General features: G+C 46.8%; 2 protein-coding genes across 2 annotated transcripts; both read left to right on the top strand.

Moving 5' to 3' along the window:
- The first annotated feature begins 5,528 nt into the window (after window positions 1–5,528).
- Window positions 5,529–6,995, top strand: LOC117165591 (uncharacterized). The gene has a single exon (XM_076626383.1). It carries the CDS (start codon window positions 5,529–5,531, stop codon window positions 6,993–6,995), a length of 1,467 nt encoding a protein of 488 aa, XP_076482498.1.
- A 168-nt stretch (window positions 6,996–7,163) lies between these two features.
- LOC117160353 (uncharacterized) lies at window positions 7,164–11,054 on the top strand. Its single transcript, XM_033341048.2, has one exon. The coding sequence runs from the start codon at window positions 7,164–7,166 to the stop codon at window positions 11,052–11,054; it is 3,891 nt and encodes a 1,296-aa protein (XP_033196939.2).
- The last annotated feature ends 1,273 nt before the right edge of the window (window positions 11,055–12,327 follow it).

Below are 12,327 nucleotides of genomic sequence, written 5' to 3'. Positions count from 1 at the left end.
TCGTTTAACAACATTTAATTTATAACACCTTTTAAACATTTAGACAGATTAACACATAACACTTCTTATATATAAACATCAATTCGAAGTTATCAGCTTGGAGAAATTGGTCGATTAATACCTGTAGATTGTCTGTCTCGATGAAAGACTTAAAGAGAGCGAAAACATGATAATGCCGCTAATATAATATTCCTTCTCTCTTGTATCTGTCTGCCTCTCAGGTCGTTTTACTAATTACAATAAGTAATTTCGACTCCTTTGCGCTCTCTTTTAACGCATTCGAGACCGAAAGAAATTCATATCAGTCAGTAGGCAAGGGTATAATATACATATTTTATATATAACTTATGTAGTAATGTATATATCATGTTAATTTCATATTTTTTTCAATATAGAAGTATTATATATATATATATAACTGTACATAATACATTATACAATAACATAGTATATAATTTTATACTTTAAAAATATGAGGCATACTATTTAAGATTGTCATCGATTTAAAATCAAAGTATGAAAAGGATACCCTGGAGAGAGTAAAACACAGAATCATTCTAACTAAACATTCAGATCGTACCGACACCTAGGTATCGTCTTACAATTAAATCTCGGTCTCGAATGGATTAAAATGAAATACATACTTGCAGCTTCAACATCTTCAATATCGAGGAGATTCAAACTTTACAAATAAATGTAAATTGCGATGTAAAACAAAGCGATGTAAAAAGGGAAAAAGGAGGAAAGAAGGAACAGGGAAGCAAAGAGAAGAAACGAATTTTTCATTTTCTCTTGCCAGGAATATAAGATGCTAAGTAATCTTCCTAAGTAATCTCCTCCAGCTTTTTCTAGTTTGATCAATAATTATTAGTACATGTTAGGAAAACAAATAGAATTTTTGTTCTCAAGCGAGGTATAATTTAAATTTTGTATGTACACAAAAATGTTAAATATCTGTAATAAACATGGTATAATCAATTTTTTTACATAAAATTATATTGTATAGGCTATTGTTATTTAAACGTTTTAAATTGGATGAAGAAAAAAAATGACGCAAATAAAACGTAGGACATTTTAATTAAAGAGACTAATATAGAGATTTATCTACTTAACTGTGATTAAATCATCTCCACTTAACGCTCTACCTCTTCTATTAATTATGCTTCGTTAAACTATGATTACAGAGGATGGGTTTTTTGATAAAATGACATTCTGACAAATATATATAGATCGATATATATAGATATAGATAGACAAATATATAGATTCTTACAACAGTAGTTATGAATGAGCAGTAGTTATTGTATCAATTCCGTTCTTCAGAAGCTTCACTTGTGAAAAGACAATTCGCCAGAATATGGATTCACTGTAGTTATAGCTATAGGATTTCAATCTAGTTGACAGACTTGCTTTACGTAGAGAATATCTGTCTCTTGCTCTACCTTATCGCGATTCTCTCCTCATCTTATACGCTTTGTCGAGCAAAGTAATATTGGCATATATCTCGGCTCTGGTTACAATCATTAGTTTCCGCCTAAACGGTAAGAATCACATAGCTCGCGCTCTACTCTCGTTTATTCAACATTTAGGCCATATGGTCGCATGCGACGAGTTTTATGTTAATTCCGACCGATTACAATACCTTTCTTTCGTTTACAAGGAACGACGAGACTGGCAGTTGCGTGATTTCCAATGCAAAAGCCGCGATATCTGCACGATAACCTAACCTCAACCGATTTTGTTGTACTATTCTTATGTGGACTTCGTTTGTACCACTTTCGTAACAAAAATAGAATACGTAGAACACAGCATTCCGTTATGCGATATTGTCGATTCCTAACATCCGAAAAATCAGAGATAATTTTTTCCCTACAGTTGTACATTTGTGTGAAAAATTACGAACGTAAAGTTGTTTGGTGCATGCACAGTCCTCCCCTCCCCTGCATTTGCGTGGACATGCTAGAAAGATTCACTTTTCCACGGTGAAACTGTATGTATTATAATTTCATTTTTACAAAGGTCGAACATCCTACTATGCATAAATTTAATATTAATATAAGCAGGTTTCGTGTTAAGTATTACATCTGACGTATAAGCACACGTGTGTACGAGCCTTGGTTTTAAATGTCTTATAGTAGACACCGAAAAGATTATTCAGTTGCCTATCTGACTCAACATCAATATTTTACTAGGAGATAACATGTTAAGAACACGTTGGTGGATGGCATGGGAGATGATGAATGAAGACATACTTCTGTGAGATACATAAAATAGTAGTCAGAACGTATTTTGGCGCTTGGGGACAGCAACAGCTTTTTTTTTTTTTATTTATTTGTTGGAATTACAATCAATTCTCGCGTTGAGAATTTTCAGTAATTTTTCTGGCGTGGCGCAGTGACATGGCTGTTTATTTACAATAAGTTAATACTTATTATAGATAGGTATAATTTATAAGTATTATAAGTAAGTGCATATGCTTAATTTGGATAATTAAATGAATCTAACGTTTAGGTCTAGCGGGTAGTGCCTCTTCAGCCTGCGAATCTGGTCCGTCGTATCGAGTAGTCCAGTGATTAGGGGGTTTCGGTGTTTCTTGACTCTTTTGCTATATCTGTCGCTATATTTTGCTATTTCCTCATTGACTGTAGGTATCTTGAGGTCGCGATGGATGGTTTCGTTGGTAACATACCAAGGTGCGTCTATTAAGGCTCTTAGCGTTTTCGATTGGAATCGTTGTAGTATTTCGATGTTGGGGTTACTTGGACAGCAACAGCTGGTGATACTGTCATACACCTCCATTTATAAACTTTCGAAAATCGATGTGACCTTCAAACTTTAGTGTATTCTGTTTCACAGCACAAAATGTTTCCGAAACGTACGTTTATTGTTACAATAAACTTGACTAGTGGCTCTGAAATACTATCCTTGAAAAAACAATGGGGAAATTGGAGCAAAAAAAAGAAGGAAATAAACAAAGACCTTGTTGGTTTGTAAAAATAAAATATGCTACTGGAAAAACTTTTTCCAACGGATTGAGATGCGACAAGCTTTAAAAGCTATGACGCGAATCGAGCGTTTGTCTATGTTTCGATCGTTCGCGGAGAGACGCGATCGCGAGATAGCACGTCAACGAGAGTTGTAAGTTCCCATTACGATTAAATAATCGACGCCACGAACTGATCGCTTCCCTTATTTCGATTAGGATAATAAGGGTAGTTCAATGAATTCCACAGAATTAACACAAATAAATTAACGTTTATTTTAAGAAATTATCAACTGGGAAGACATAAAGAGAACAACAAAAAGAAATGTAACTACGTAATGCGCGATATAAGATATGTGTTGACGGTTCGGCTTCTCGAAACGTTCTGCACGCCTTTCGATTTTTTCCGTTTTTTCTGGAAGGCGACCCCCACTACGTTCGGATCACGCCACATTCTTTTACGCCAGGTAAAATAACGGCCACGAATCGACGTTTCTGGAGGTCGCCCTGCTTAATGAACCATGCGCTTGCCACTACAATGTTTGTTTGTCGGCAGCCACGACGATCCGTCTGCGACAATATAGTGCCGCGACCGACAGTTAAGAATATGATCTATGGCAAGCCGCATGGCGTAACAGTCTACAAGAGCGCATTTTCGGTGGATATATATGTCGGAATGACATTGGGGATAGGGTTGTCGGTGTTTGAGGAGTCTTGATTGAAGGTAGCCATCGTTGCGGTGTAACGAAGATACGATTTATTGACACAGGTATGAATAACACAGGTTTGACAATCTACCACGGCGGTGAGACGTCCGCGACACCAGTGACAGTAGTCTCCGGTTCAATAACGAATCCGCGGCCAACGGGATGACAGATGGGCGTTCTCGCTGAATCTAAGTCTGACTCGTAAAAATAATTGCTGAGCGTAAAGGCGTTACTCTTTGGTCGACGGGAGCGCGTAAAAGAATGCCCGTCCCGTCTCGATGATGCCACAGAGGAAAACTATAATGGGGTGTGTTTAAGGACACGAGATCATCGGATTCGTCGAGGAAAGCCTTCGTTTAGGAAGTAAGGGAAATTGACGTTGCTGCTAATTGGTCAATCTCCATATCGATGGTTAGAAAAAGATGCTAGCCGCCCTCGAGGGAAAGTTGCTAGTGGGAGACGCCGCTCGTTGAAAAATATGTCTCCCCTATCTTCCCGTAGTTGGGACAAAGACTGTTTGTCTGTTTGAAGGACTTTAGTTAACTAAACCTTAAGATTTATAACGGGCCCTCGGGCTAGCCGAACATGTACTGCGGAGACGCATCGACATCTGGCAATCATCTTACTCGAAGAATAGGGTCTGCGTGTTGCGAGCCACGGGACAGAAACCGTTGGAATGTTTACTGTCTCGTGTCGCCACGAATATTTCTTTTAAGGAGAGCTATAGAATTACTCCATACCTTTGTTAGGCAAAGCGTTCATCCCTTGACCGCGGCTACGTTGGGCGACAGACTGTCACCTCGGGCCAAAGCTCACCGTCACTGTTACGCCGCGCGACTCTCTGCCTGGCCCAGGTCACACACCGCGGGCCAGACGGACACCAGAGGTCCGCTCGTCCGCACGGCGTACCCTCATTATCCTTAAGCACCGTCCCTAAATCATAGATTTACGAGAAAAGGTCCTTTAAACAAAACAAACATCTGGTCCCGAGGAGTTTCTAAACACTATTGTCTACCACGGCAGGACAAGGGAAAGTTGTTTTTTGTCACGAACGCGGCAACTTTTCCCCCATTAATCACTTTCTCTCGAGGACAATTAAGACCCTTCGTTTGAGCAATTAAAAACGAAGGCTAATCCCTCGCTCTCCTACATAACATCGGCACGAAAAAATGCCGATGGTCCCGGGGATGGGACGGATCCTTAGCTTCGCTCCGAGACATCATCGTCTCCCAGGGACAGTGTTTTTGTAACCTTCGAACGAGCAGCATCCTTCGAGCTGGCTCTCTACCAATCTCGTCTATACGCACCAGTGTAACTATCCTCGTTATAAGTTGTGGAATAAACGGTGAAATATAACTTACTACTGTGTCAGATTCAATCAACCACCTCTGTTATCCTACCCGAAACAGGGGAACGACTACTTCGCGGCGTCGATTCACCGAATCGTAGCGAGAATTTACGCCTCTCGCTGACGCGTTTTCCTCGCGACCGCGTCTCTCCGCGATCGGTCGTAACAGTTGGTCCTTCGAGCCGGATTCAGTGACAAGTGAAAAGTGTGGACACGTAACCAGTCGAATCATTCGATCCTCAAAGCCGCATCACGCGTCAAGTGAAAAGCGCACACCAGTGACACCCACTATCATACAGGGCCACGTGAATCCAACATAACCAGCAGCGGAAGCGTTACCCCCCAGCGAGGTCAGTAACGTCAAGGATCGTCACCCTTGAAGAGGTAAAATTCGGTGGTTAAAACGCAACCACGCAACCTCCTGCCGCAACTGGACAATCTTCAACAGAAGTAAGTTATAACCATTCCACTCGCACTTATCCAACGAACAATGGCAACCGGAAACGCAGCGAAAATTACATCCTTGCATCGGAGACGAGGCTTTCAAATCGGTCGATTCACCTCTGTGTCGAAACGACTCGATGAATACGAAAAATCTACACAACCGATTAAGGCCCAATTAACGGCCTATATGACAATGCTCGACGACGCGTGGAAACAATATCGATTGTTACAAGAGGAATTAGAAGATCTAGGCGAGATAGACGACGCGCGCGTTTCCGAAGTAACCGACACATACGACGATCTTCTAGTCCGAATACACACCCTCATGGATGATACACCAGCATCGCCGTCGAAATCACAAGGCTCCGAGTCGTCTAACGCCGCCGAGCCGACATCGCTTAAACTGCCGGAGATTCGAATACCCACATTTGATGGTACGCTCGAGAATTGGCAGTCATTTTACGATTCCTTCTCGTCAACGATAGATCGAAACAAACAACTAACACCAGTCCAAAAATTCTATCACCTCCGATCAGCGCTGACTGGGAGGGCCGCGCGAAGTATACAATCGCTAGCCATCACCGAGTCAAACTATGCCATCGCTGTTGACGTACTCAAAGAAAAATTCGACTGCCACCGTCAAATCTGCATGCGCCACCTCGACTTGCTTTTGGACTATCCAAAAATAGTTAAAGAGACACCCGAAGCCATAGACGACTTTCTCGAGACGTTCCAGATAAATATACAAGCGTTAGAGAACCTCGGTGACCCAATCACATCCGACACCGTTCTTCTCAAATTACTTACATCAAAGCTACCCCCAGCCACCATTCGCAAATGGCAATGCACCTTGCCAGACAAGAAATTACCGTCATACAAGCACTTAGTGGATTTCTTGCAAACCCGGACAAACGGCGACAGAACAAGTTCAGCAGTTACCGCGACGAAAAGGGCCTCGGAAGCACCCAACCGTCAGCGACCGAGCGCGCCGCGGGGTCAGGCATTCACCACGACACTCAAGTCGCCGGTATGTCCGGACTGTCGAAGACAACACGAACTGTGGAATTGCGACGTCTTCAAAGCGAAATCGCCCAAGGAGCGTCTCGAGACGGCCAAACGGGCGTCGCTCTGTACGAATTGTTTAGGCAAGGGACACGCGCTCAATCAGTGCTCCGCCGGGTCATGTCGCATCTGTAGACAGCGACACCACACTTATTTACATCGAGAGCATGGTCACAGTAGATTACGGACACGGGTGAGCCGAACACCGAGCGGTCGATCGTCGAGCGACCGGTCATCCAACGGTCGATCTCCGCCTAGTTCACCGACCCCGCGGTCGTCACACCGATCGAGGCAGGCACCCGCGTCTCCACGAACGTCTCCACGAACGTCTCCACAAACGTCTCCCCGAACGTCTCCGCGAACCTCCCCAAAACGTGTGTCTCGGTCATCGCGAACGACGGCATCGGGATCAAATCCCTCCCCCAGTCGTAAACAACTAGGGGAGCCCTGACGTCCTCAAACGGCTTTGCTAGGGACCGAACCACCGAAGACAGACTCATTGACCTCGCCTCCTTCCGGATCACTCCACCACGATTTGTTAGTCACTGCGCAGGTCAACATACTGGACAATAAATCTCAACCGATCCGCTGCCGAGCTCTGCTAGATACCGGCGCTAGCATGAACTTCATCACCGAGAGACTCGCCAATTCGTTAAGACTCAACCAACGGAAATGTTCGGTCCCAATCGGAACACTCAACACATTATCGACGACCTCGAAACGTTACATTACGGCCACAATCACCTCCGTTGACGGCACATACGAACGCATCTGGACATTTCTCATCATACCGACCATCTCGACTTCGATCCCAGATCAACCCGTGGATCGGTCAACGATACAGATACCCAGAAATCTGCGACTAGCCGATCCAAGATTCCACAGACCTGCTCCGATCGACGTGCTATTGAGCGCCGGGCCAACACTAGCGTCACTGTGCGTCGGCCAACTTGACATCAGTCAAGCAAACGGGACCGACTTACGTCTGCAAAAAACGCGGTTCGGATGGGTCATCGGGGGGAGCCCAGCCTCGCAACCACCCGCACACGCATTTCACGCGTCCACGACGGCCTTGCAGGCGGATCTCGCCCGGTTCTGGGAAATCGACGAAGGACCGACCACTGCACACATTTCGGAAGCGGAACGACAGTGCGAGGAACATTTCCAGAATCACGTTCAACGCACACACGAAGGGCGATACATGGTCGCTCTCCCATTCAACGAGACGACTCCTTCGCTTGGATCCTCCAGAGCCATGGCGATGAAACGACTAACATCTCTCTGCCGTCGGTTCCAACGAGATAAGCGTTTCGAAGCCGACTATCATGCCGTAATGCAGGAATACTTGGCATTAGGGCACATGACGAAGGTTACCTCGGGCTACTCCACGGACGACGGATATTTTCTGCCACATCATGGCGTGATCAAGGAATCCAGCCAAACCACGAAACTCCGAGTCGTGTTCGACGGATCGGCCCCAACCACCACCGGAGTTTCATTAAACGACGTACTTCATACAGGACCGAAACTACAGGATGATTTATTTCTCATCCTCTTAAGATTTCGATCTCACCAATACGTCATTACAGGCGATATCGAAAAAATGTATCGCCAATTTCTTGTGCGCCCGGAGGATCGGAAATTTCAACAAATCCTGTGGCGCAATGCTGATGGAGAAGTTGACACTTATCAACTCAACACCGTGACATTCGGGCTCTCAGCGGCCCCTTATCTAGCCATCCGCTGCCTCAAGCAACTGGCGGACGACGAGGGGCATCGGTATCCACGAGCGGCGACAGTCTTACAGCGAGACTTCTACGTCGACGATGTTCTCACAGGAGTCGATACAAGGGTCGAGGCACAATCATTGAGAACGGAGCTCACAGAACTGCTCAAGCTAGCCGGCTTGAACATTCGGAAATGGGCATCGAACGACCGGGAACTGCTACGAGGACTTCCCGAGACGGACATAAACGATAAGCTGCTACTAGGCGAATCACAAACCTTCAAGACACTGGGTGTTGTTTGGAATTCCTTCGACGATTCGATCCTATACTCTGTCAAAATCAATAATGCCGAATCTCGAATTACGAAGAGAACAATCAGCTCCGAAATCGCCAAGATCTACGACCCTCTTGGCTTGCTGGCACCAGTAATTGTGCGAGCTAAGATGTTGCTCCAGCGACTCTGGACACTAAAAATTGACTGGGACGAATCCTTACCGGCCGACATGCACACGGAATGGAGCAGATACTACGCTCAGCTGCCATTATTGAACAACGTGGAGTTCCCACGTAAAACGATAATCAATCCCGCAGCGGAAATTGAATTACACGGGTTCTGTGACGCCAGCGAAAGGGTATATGGAGCATGCGTTTACCTTCGCACGATCACCCTGGATGGTCATGTCTATACACGTCTCCTCACTGCGAAGTCGAAGGTAGCTCCGCTCAAGTCACTAACCATTCCAAGGCTGGAACTGAGCGGAGCACTCCTTCTCGCGTCACTAGCCAACACGGTCCTCCAAGCCTTAACAATCAACATTGCTCGGACCGTTTATTGGACTGACTCCACAATCGTTCTACATTGGATCAACACATCACCCCACACGCTGAAGACCTTCGTCGCTAACCGTGTGACAGAAATCCAACGGACGACTCACGCTGCAGATTGGCGCCACACCCCCACTACCGACAACCCGGCAGATCTCATATCTCGAGGCCAACTACCCGAAGACTTCCTGAAAACAACCATTTGGCAACACGGACCAGGGTGGCTTCATCAACCTGAAGAACACTGGCCAGCGTGGAACCCAGTACCGTTGAACGAAACACCAGAGCAGAAAAGGGCAACCTGCCTGTCCGCGACTCCGGCGGACCACAGCATACTGGGAAGATTCTCCTCTTGGCCCAAGCTAATAAGAATTGCCGCTCGGTGCCTTCGATGGAGACAAGCCCGGGATCGAGGCAAACCTCTGACCATACACGAGTTGACCAATGCACATAACCGATTAATCAAACTATTGCAAGCCTGCCATTTTTCAGACGAAATCCGTGCTCTCCGGACAGATAGAAATTCGGCAGTGAAGGGGAAGCTCCAAAGACTCAATCCATTTCTGGACAAGGACGAGATGCTGCGCGTCGGAGGCCGACTCAGTCATTCACCAATGCCTTTCCACCAGAAGCATCCAATAATTTTACCCAAATCCTCAGTCACCGCGCTCATAATCGAGCATGAACACCTCCTAAATCTCCACGCCGGAACGCAAGCTACCTTGTACGCCCTAAGGAGATCGTATTGGCCTATCGACGGCCGCAGTCAAGTTTGGAGCACGCTGAAGAAGTGCGTCCGTTGCTGCAGAGCCAAACCCCCTCCAGTGGACTACATAATGGGCGACCTTCCAGCGGCGCGGATCACAGAGTCTCGGCCATTTACCAACGTCGGAATTGACTACTGCGGGCCGTTTTACATCAAGGAACGAAGGGATCGCAACCGACGCAAAATCAAAGTATACGTAGCAGTCTTTGTGTGTCTTGCAGTCAAGGCAGTCCACATCGAGGTGGTCAGCGATCTCACCAGCGAGGCCTTCATTTCCGCTCTGCGAAGATTCATCGCTCGCCGCGGATTCTGTGTGACAATCTACTCCGACAACGGTACCAACTTCGTTGGTGCCAACAACGAATTACAAGAGCTCCGAAATCTCCTGCAATCCGACGATCACAAGGCAAAGGTCCAGTCCTTTTTAGCCGACCGACGGATCGAATGGCACTTCATCCCTCCCAACTCTCCTCATTTCGGCGGGCTGTGGGAGGCTGCAGTGAAGTCTTTCAAACAACATCTCCGACGTGTCGTCGGTAACGAGCTCTTGACCTTCGAAAACCTTAACACCCTCATCACCGAAGTCGAGTCTATCCTCAACTCCCGTCCGCTGACGCCGATATCTTCTGACCCAAACGATCTCCTCGTTCTCACTCCCGGCCATTTCCTCATCGGAGATTCACTGACCAGTTTCCGAGAACGAGATTTCAGGGATACGCCATCCAACCGTCTCTCCTGCTGGCAACATATTCAGAAACTCAAACAACATTTCTGGCGTCGGTGGCATCGAGAGTATCTCAACGAGCTACACATCCGGAACAAATGGAGCAAGGGCAGTCACGACATACGAGAAGGCACCATCGTCCTTCTCAGAGAAGACAACGTCCCCCCGATGCAATGGCCATTGGGTAGAATCATCAAGGCCCAACCCGGCGCGGACGGCATCATACGCACGGCTATCGTTCGAACAGCGACGAGTACTCTCGAACGGAGCATCAAGCGGATGGTACCACTACCAAGCAGAACGACTCCAGACGACTCGGAACCAATCGACAGCCCGAAGTCGGATACGAGATCCACCCGATCAAGCACCACTTCAGGAGCTGAGGGAATCATAAGGAACGCTACCGTGCACACGGCAAGTCACGGTCACGACATCCAACGGTCATTCTCCACCGAGGGTCATTACTAAGAGAATGCGATTCGATGCGGGTCATCGGGGGGAGTCCAGCCTCCCAGGCAACCTCAAACCGCCGCACCGCGCTTGATGAATCTTCACCAAGCATCACCGACGTCCCCTTCGACGATCCCTCCTGGGCCGAGGTGTTTAACGACACTTCCAGAAGCAAGATTCACGTCACTTCTTGGGTCGTGAATTTCACCTGGAAATCGCTCGGCATCGGCGAGGAAGACGGCGATCCAGACTACAAAGGGGACAACGTGCCATCCAGGCAACGGGCCTTCGACCGTATCTTCGAAGTCACCCTGGCAACAACGACCTCATCCAGACTACCACAAGTCATACGGCAACGAGCATCTTGGAACGACGTGCCACGCAGCGCGTCCTACCAACGAGCCAACCCGATCACGCAGAATAAGGACAATCAGCAATCAACAAGGAGTCGGGCGGCTGCTCCAATTAACTCCACCTTTAATGAAATTTTGATCGGTACCCTCTCAACGGGGGGAGGATGTTACGCCGCGCGACTCTCTGCCTGGCCCAGGTCACACACCGCGGGCCAGACGGACACCAGAGGTCCGCTCGTCCGCACGGCGTACCCTCATTATCCTTAAGCACCGTCCCTAAATCATAGATTTACGAGAAAAGGTCCTTTAAACAAAACAAACATCTGGTCCCGAGGAGTTTCTAAACACTATTGTCTACCACGGCAGGACAAGGGAAAGTTGTTTTTTGTCACGTACGCGGCAACTTTTCCCCCATTAATCACTTTCTCTCGAGGACAATTAAGACCCTTCGTTTGAGCAATTAAAAACGAAGGCTAATCCCTCGCTCTCCTACATAACATCGGCACGAAAAAATGCCGATGGTCCCGGGGATGGGACGGATCCTTAGCTTCGCTCCGAGACATCCTCGTCTCCCAGTGACAGTGTTTTTGTAACCTTCGAACGAGCAGCATCCTTCGAGCTGGCTCTCTACCAATCTCGTCTATACGCACCAGTGTAACTATCCTCGTTATAAGTTGTGGAATAAACGGTGAAATATAACTTACTACTGTGTCAGATTCAATCAACCACCTCTGTTATCCTACCCGAAACAGGGGAACGACTACTTCGCGGCGTCGATTCACCGAATCGTAGCGAGAATTTACGCCTCTCGCTGACGCGTTTTCCTCGCGACCGCGTCTCTCCGCGATCGGTCGTAACAGTCACTAATCTCGAACAATTACAATCGGATTGAATAACTACAATAGTTTAGTTACAGTTATAGTAGACTTTAGATTGCA

Source organism: Bombus vancouverensis, chromosome 18 (genome assembly GCF_051014615.1).
Source record: "Bombus vancouverensis nearcticus chromosome 18, iyBomVanc1_principal, whole genome shotgun sequence".
NCBI classification, from domain to species: Eukaryota; Metazoa; Arthropoda; class Insecta; order Hymenoptera; family Apidae; genus Bombus; species Bombus vancouverensis.
This window is presented reverse-complemented; position numbering and strand designations above follow the sequence as displayed.

Coding starts and splice junctions, on each gene's coding strand:
- LOC117165591 (XM_076626383.1), top strand. CDS start 5,529: ATGGCAACCGGAAACGCAGCGAAAATTACATCCTTGCATCGGAGACGA.
- LOC117160353 (XM_033341048.2), top strand. CDS start 7,164: ATGAACTTCATCACCGAGAGACTCGCCAATTCGTTAAGACTCAACCAA.